The sequence below is a fragment of the Cystoisospora suis genome (assembly GCF_002600585.1).
Source record: "Cystoisospora suis strain Wien I chromosome Unknown contig_3560, whole genome shotgun sequence".
NCBI lineage: Eukaryota > Apicomplexa > Conoidasida > Eucoccidiorida > Sarcocystidae > Cystoisospora > Cystoisospora suis.
In genome coordinates this window covers 1-7933 of record NW_027156355.1, presented here as the reverse complement: position 1 = coordinate 7933, position 7933 = coordinate 1, and the positions used below count along the sequence as shown (strand labels likewise).

Genomic DNA, 7933 nt, shown 5'->3' with positions numbered 1-7933 from the left:
CATACCTGCATGTCCTCTTGAGCTTTCATCATTCCTTCAGATTCCTAGCTAGTTTGTTTTGTTTCCGTTGCGACAAGGACAACGTCCCTATCCCGACGCTGCTACACACCACAAGAAGCACTTGGTGACCGGGACAGAGTCTCATACACAACTGACGGAGCATATATATATATATATATGGATACATGTACATGCTTCATATATATATATATATATATGGATACATGTACATGCTTCATTACCTGGGCCTGAAAGGCGAATTCACGTATGCGTATATGTATAACCCATGTGAGATGAGAGTCGCTGGTCTCCTCCTCTCCTTCCATGATTTGAAGGAGCGGAGCGGCGTGTCAGGGAAAATAGAAAGGGAAGAAGGAAAGATCCTGTGAAAAAGAGGTCTGTTTGACTTCGGAAATTATTGAGAGAAATCCTCTCTGTCTTCTTCCGTCTTCACCCGGTCTGTTCTCTCTTACACCTTTGCCTTCATTGTTCTACTTTCTCTTTATTCTTTGACCAACATGTATGGCCACGATACCCAGAAACCTCACTCTTTCAGGATCATTCTTTTCCTTTCCTTCTTCCTCTTTCTGTCTATTCCAACATTCTTCGTGTCAATCTCTCCGTGACTCACCAGCAGAACTCCAACTCCATTTACACCCGATCTGGGGTGTACATACACCCGATTCGGGGTGTACGTACACCCGGTTTGGGGTGTACATACACCCGCTTTGGGGTGTACATACACCTGGTTTGGGTTGTACATACACCCGAGTTGTTGAGTGAAGGCGGGGCTGTGAGATCATGCGAAAAACGTGAGGAAGAGCACTTTATTGTAAACCCTTTTTCCTTTGTTTCCGTTCTGTACGGTCAAGTTCGGAGAACTAAGGAGGAATGGGCCTGCTCCTGGAGTGTCTTTTCTCTCCCTACTCCTCGCCACGTCCTCACCACCTTGCGGGCTACCTCATCATCATCATCATCATGACGCGATTCTTCTTGTCTCCGGTTGAGTTTGCTGTCTCCTTTTTCATTCATTGCCTTTCTTTTGGTTCTCTGTTTTCTTCATCTCTTGGTCCTGTCTTCCATCCCCTTTGTTCTTTCTCCGTCCGTGAGACAGCTCTTGAGGGTGGATTTTATTGACTCTGTTCTTTTTCATTCTTCTCTCTCCACTTTCTCCGGCACGATGGGCGAGGACATCTAAGTGAGTAACAGAGAGGAAAGAAGAGAAGAGGGCCCTTTCACCTTCCTCCTCATTCGCAGGTATGTAAATTTTTGGTTTAAGGTGGCCGAGTGATAGGCGGAGAGTGCGGCTTTGTATTTTCCACACAACTTTCCCTCTCATTGTCACGGAAAGAAAGTAAGATCTCCCCAGCTCGGGTGGACAGGTCAAAGAGAGATAGATAGCCGAAGAGAGGGAGAAAGAGGCAAGCTAGCATGCAAGCAAGCCAGCAAGAGGGAGATTTAGAGAGCGACCCAAAGGGGACAGAAGCCGTACTTCTGCTTCATCGCACTTCAGAGAAAGCCGCAGCGAAGAGAAGAGAGGGAAGTGAGGACAAGAGAAAAGATCCACCAAGTCGCCATCCTCAGACAGACATTGAAAAGAGGAGACGAAGGGATAGTTCTGTAGATGAAAGATAGATACGGAGATCAAAGAAATAGAAAGGAAGACACGATGGCGGTAAGGCTTCCCCAGAGAGTCATGGGGGAAGAACAACAAGAAGAAGAAGTGCAGGTATACGAAGAAAGGGAAGAAGTAGCAGAAAGAAAAGATGGAAGTCTCGCTTTCATTGATACAGCAGAAGAGGAGGGGGAGCGACACGAAAACGCAACAAGCGATGAAAAGATCCAGATCGAGACTGATCTTTCTTCTCTCTTTCTTCCTCTGTCCCATCTCTCTTCACCTCGAAGAAGACGACGAGCAAAGGAAATGCATCCTTCTTCTTCATCTTCTGCTGTCTCGAAGCTATCTTCTCGTAGAGGGAGAGTCTCTACCGACCACCTGCATCGAAAGAAGAAAGTCTTCTTCTCGCAATCTTCTTTCATCGTCAAGATTGCTTCGATCACTGTCCTTCTGGGCGTTTTTTCTCTTCTAACGAGAGTTTATCTATCACGTATGAAAGCGTGTCTCTTCTTCAGGTGTATATACACCTCACCACCTTACAACCTCATCTCATCATCCTTCTCATACCGCCATATCTCCAGCACACAGAAGACTTTCTTCTTCTTTTTCTTTTCATTCCTTAAAGAAGAATGAAGAAGGAGAAGATCATCTTCTCTCTTCCTCGATAATGAATACGACCACGAGAATGCCTTCGCTGAGACAAGACCCCCCCTCCGAGAGAGTCCTCGGCGCTTCTTCTGCGCCAAGACGTCTCTCATCGTCTTTACATCGATCTGCTACCTTTCCTTCTTTCTCTTCTTCATATCTGGAGACCTCTTCTTCCTTTCCTTTTCCTTCTTCTCGCTCTTCTTTTTCACTCTCTGCGTGTATCGAAATAGACCCTATCACGGAAGAAGACAGAGAAGAAGAAGAAGAAGAGATCCAACACCGAGCGCTACCACCTCCATCAGCAAGCTTTCTATCCAGACTTGAGAGGAAGAATTCTCTTCTCGCAAGAGGTATTAGGTATGCTTTTCGTGCTCTCGTGACGATAGCTCTTATATCAGGTTTCTATCTTGCAAATCTTGCTAGGAAGCAGCAGCAGCAGCAAAATTCACAGTTTCTTGCAGTTCTTTCAGTGGCTTTCGTCTTGGTATCCGCCCTTAGCTTGGTCGTTTCAGCTCCACGAAGCCATCGTCTTTTCGAATGGTTGACGACTTTTAGAGACAAGCGAGAGAGAGAGAATAAGAAGAAAAGAAAAACAAGCAGTAGAACGTCCGTCTCCAAACTGACGGAGAGATGGAGAACATACTATCATAAACTTATAGCCGAATATACGGCGAGCTCGAGGAATGACTCCACCTTCGATGAAGAAGGGCGTCTTCTCTCTCCTGACGACGAAAGTCAAGATGACGAGGAGGTTCATACCGATGTCTTTGACCGTCTCCAAATCCGAGTGTCTCCACGCTTGGAAAGTGAAGAAGGATCGAAGGATTCTCATTTCAAAGAAGAGATAGAAGAAGAGGAAGAAGAAGAAGGAGAAGATCAAGAGAAAGAGGAAAGAAAGGAATTTCGTACAGATTTTGATGACGAAGTTTTCTCTGTCTCTACAGCGGACACAGACGAGGATGAGGAAGGAATGTTCTTTGGCGGTCTCTGAGAAATCGTCTAGACGCACTAATACATCATTCATCATCTAGCTAGCCCCTCGGTTTCGTCGATGGTATCTAGCAGTAGACATGTCGACCAGCTAGCTAGCTGCGGTACAAAGACTTATTTCCCATCACTCTGGCTAGATGATCTATCAGCTAGAAGGACTCGTACGTATGCTTGCCATTTTCTCATATGATCGCATGCCGTTTTCCTGAGAGAGACTTTACTTCTCTGAAAGCCCTTTATTTTTCTTCTCTCTGCTTTCAAGAGTCTTGTCGTTTCAGAGTCAGCCTTATACCCAGGCTCTTCAGGGTTTGAAACTACAAGACACAAACAGAAGGATATTTCTTTTTCTCGAGAAAGACAGAAGAAGGAGTTCATAATGTCTATAAAGAGGAAAAAGGATAGGGATGCTGGAGACACTTGTAGACGGGGTGGGGGGCTACCTCGGTCATATATACTACTCACATAAGCGCATATATCGAGATATATATACACTTTCTCTCTCTACATATATGTATATGGACGTATACATATATGTATATGGACGTATACATATATGTATATGTGCATACATATCTACATACTGTCTCTGTTTCTCTGTTTGTATACATGTATATATGTATATATACATGTATATATTCATTCCCTATATACATTCTCCGTGTTTCTTATGTATCCATTGGGTTGGATACTCTAGATCCTCAGTAGATATGTATGACAAAACTCCAGGTTTGCCGTGAGGTATACGTCTGTGTAGAGACAAGTCTGTAAGTAGGCAGTCTACCCTTCGAAGGAAAGCAGACTACTTTTAACAAATCAAAGTTCAAAAAAGAGAAGGACGGAAAGAAGGAATCTTTTTCAAGAGAGAATGGCCATGTGTCTCCACCATGTCTCTCTCCATGTGTGTCTCCACCATGTCTCTCTCCATGTGTGTCTCCCCCTCTCCGATTCAATCTCGTTTCGCAGATCTCGTCTTTTTTTGACCAAGTTTGCTTCGGTTCATTACTAATCTCTCTCTCTCCCTCTTTCTTTCTTTCGCGTTTTCTCGTAAAAGAACGAGCATATTTTTCTCTTTCTTGTTTCTCATCAAAACACATTTCCCTCCCGGTATTCTTCAGTGAAGAAAGAAGAGAGGTGTACGGACACCTATCCGTAGAAATGGATATCTCTCTTCATCTGTCTATCTGTGTGTGTGTAGCTGTGCATGTCCGTATAGATGTGTCTGTATATCTATTGATGCTCCACGAAATAGCCTTGCTCCCCTTATGGGTCGTTCCGACGAGATTTCTCCTGTCTCAGTTCTTCTTTGAGAGAAGGAGATACTCTTTCATGCATGTATGAAGAAAAGAAGAATGTAAGAAGCTTTCTTCTTTCTTTATAGAGAGAAAGAGGAGAACGGAAAAAGAAAGGAGAGATGTGTAGGTACAAGCATGGTATTAAGCAGGTGCTTTCGCTAAAGATTGAAGTAGAGAGGAAGTCTATACATGGACATTGCCTTTCTTCGCCACCTCTCCATCTTCGTCGAGGTATCATACATACAGATATACATCTATAAGTGTAGATAGAGATGTGAGTATGTGAGTTTTCTCTTGGAATGACGAGTGTATGCTTTTATAGATGGAGATCTTCGTTCTCCATTCATTCTCTTTCTTTCTGCCGATGGTTCATCTCCATACTCATTAGATATCTTGATGTATACAGGCGTCATTTGTCATAAGTATACAGAGTATACACATAGTGTCTGTACACAGGTGTCGTGAAACGCGTCTGTATGCACAGCGGTTTATACAGAAGGAGGGAAAAGAAAGCACGTACATGCTGTACGTACACTCTATTTTCACATGGACGCATCAACAGTCGTGCATGCAGGGAATTTGAACACGCGACTATCTGCAGTGAAACAAGATATCTCCAAGGTGATTCACTATGTGTCCTCCTACACATGCGTGCATTTATTCATCTATACATAGATATATATATATATATGCATATGTGTGAAGATCACCTGGGAAGGGGAAAGAGGAGGTCGAGAGGAGATCTGTCTTGTAGAGTTGACGAAGAAGAGACGAGGTGTCTCTTGGTGTTTCTGTATCGAAACAACGAAAGCAGCAAGAATGATGAAGATCGGCGTGTCGTAACGTAGCGGTAGCGAGCTATGATTAGCTAGCTGTCTAAACGGATCATGATAATGTATGTCTACTGATTGAATGAGTGAATGAACGAAGCCTTTCATTCTCCAGTTGTCTTCAGAAATACCTAAGTCTTCATCTTCCTTTCGAAAGAGGAAGAAAAGTGAGAGAAGAAGCAGGAGACAGAAAAAACAAGAGGAGGAGAGCGAGAGAGAAGTGACGTGAAGGAAAAGAGAAGAAGGCATAACGGAGGGGGGGGGAGGGTGAACAAGGGAGATGAAAAGGGGGAGCGGGAGGGGAGAATAAGGCAGTGAGTAGTTGTATGGGCTAGATAGGGACAGTGAGAATGATGGAAAGCTGATGGACAAGGGTGATAAAGCCGATCAATTGGAAAAGAGAAGAAGCGAAAATGGAGAAAAGAACAAGAAGCTCGCGCTGTTCTGTTGTTCGTTGAATTCTGCTTTTGGAGTTTCTTTGGTGTGTGTTAATGCATGCAAAGATACCCATGATGAATGATATCCGTATTTAAAACGGTGTATGTACACTTCGGTGGTTTCTTTGAATAGACGAAAGCCGAGGGAAATTTTTCAAGAAGAGATCAAGAGAAAAAGTCATTTTCTTCACTCTCTCTTTTGAAGACGTTTCCAGGTCTTGGAGAAATAGACCACCTCATTGATGCATGCGCTAGAGAGGGACGATAGACAGATAGGAGATAGCAGGCGATTGTTATTCCATCCATATATCTACGTGTCTATCGATCTATCTATCGACCTTTCTATGGGCAGGTGTCAACCTAGCATAGCTTCTCATCGAGAAGAAGATCATCCACCCCAGAATCTATTACACATTCATAGAGATCTCTGGCTAAGACATACAAAAGTCTGAAGATAGATAGAAAGATATTTATATGGTAGTATGGATGGAGGATGGACTACCTATACATACATAATATATACTACCCATACACATCTGATACATGTATCACCTATACATATACAGCGTGTATATACGCTGTATAACTACATATATATATATATATGTTTAAGTCGCCTTGGGTTCACCACTTTTACAAGGAAAATCGCCTTTTCACGATGAATGGAACAAAGAGAAGTGAGAGGAAAAAGAAGAAAGAGAGAGGGAATACCACTACTACTACTCCTTTCTCCACACCTTTGAAGCAGAAACCTCCTCTACACTATGTATGTATGTGTCTCCATGGCGTTTATTTTGAGAGAAAGATATCGAAGAAGAAAGCGAGAGATGTTTGATGTAGAGAAGGCCCTCTTCATTATGAGAAGAGAATAAAACGGAATTTTCTTTTGTTGTACACCAAACACACTTACAAACTTTCCGGTGTACATACACCTCAGGACGGATAATAGTGGGAGAGTTCGGGTGTACATACACCTCACGAAGAAAAATAAGAATGATACTAAAGTGAGGCTGTACATACTCGCCAATCTATCTCGGAAAAGGAGGGAGCGATCAACTGACACCTAATTTTCTTTCCTTTCTCCAAGTCAAAATGGATACCTTCAAGAATCGACACAGACATACAGCCGCATATCACATCGATTAAGATAAAGAAAAAACCTTTCGATCTTCTGTGAAGAAGCCAGGCAAAGAGAAAGACATGTCTTGCTTTCTTTGCTCTTTCTTTTTCTCTCAGTGAAAAAGATGAAGAATCCTCTCTTCCTCACATTAGCTAGACAATCTCTGTGAAGAAGTGAGAAAGCCATTCACCAAAAAGCTTCGAGAAAAGAAGGAAAGAAGAAACAAAGAAAGAAAGCTGAAGAAAGGAGAGGAGCAAGTAGGAGGAGGTATAATGCAATCGGAAGAAAAAAGACGGACAGACAAATACGTGAGTGTATTGTTTTGCCTTCTTCTTTACTTTCATGGTCTTGAAAAAGGCCGATAGAAAGCAAAGTCTCTCAAGGTGCAAAGAAACAATCCTTCTTCTGCTTCCTCAAGACTTCATTAAAAGAAAGATCAAAAAGAAGAAAACAATCGACAGAGACAATCGACGCTCGGTCATACATGTGGTTCGAATCGATTCATCTAGTTGCTCGACATCGATCGATCGACAGTTTTATTCATCCTCTCAAAAGAGAATGAAGACGAAGAAGAAAAGAAAGATCATAGAAGGGAGAAAACACCTCTTCCTCCTTTCTCCTTTCTTTCTGTTCTTCTTCTTCTTCTTTCTCCCTTTCCTCCTCCTCCTCCTTTTTTCCCCTTCTTCTTCTTCTTTCTATCCATTTTTCATGATTTGTTTCATGACTTTTCTCTGTTTCTCGAGCTTCTGCTGGTTTGAATCGACGCTCTGATTGATTTGATCGAGAAGCCCCGACTGCTGCTGGAGAGCCTCGTTCATATACACCGCCCGACCATGCAGCTCTTCAAGCTGAGCAAACACGCCCACACGACACAAGAAGAAAGACAGACATTTCCATATCAAACAAAGAAGAAAGACAAAGGACATATCACTCACCCCGCGATCAACCTAACCTAAATCGATCTATCCATCCTAGATCTATCCATCTATCCTAAATCT

The 7933-nt window shown here is 42.8% G+C and overlaps 2 protein-coding genes across 2 annotated transcripts; one reads left to right on the top strand and one right to left on the bottom strand.

Moving 5' to 3' along the window:
* Positions 1 to 529: 529 nt before the first annotated feature.
* On the top strand, positions 530 to 5987 carry CSUI_006906 (uncharacterized protein). The gene has a single exon (XM_068067056.1). It carries the CDS (start codon positions 2286 to 2288, stop codon positions 3255 to 3257), a length of 972 nt encoding a protein of 323 aa, XP_067920967.1. The 5' UTR covers positions 530 to 2285; the 3' UTR covers positions 3258 to 5987.
* On the bottom strand, positions 1025 to 7775 carry CSUI_006905 (uncharacterized protein; the record flags this gene model as incomplete). The annotated part of the gene is made up of 6 exons (XM_068067055.1): positions 1025 to 1194; positions 1899 to 1996; positions 2159 to 2236; positions 2399 to 2499; positions 5259 to 5339; positions 7539 to 7775. Coding segments are annotated over 6 exons (765 nt in total), but the record flags the coding sequence as incomplete, so codon positions are not given.
* Between the last annotated feature and the right edge of the window lie 158 nt (positions 7776 to 7933).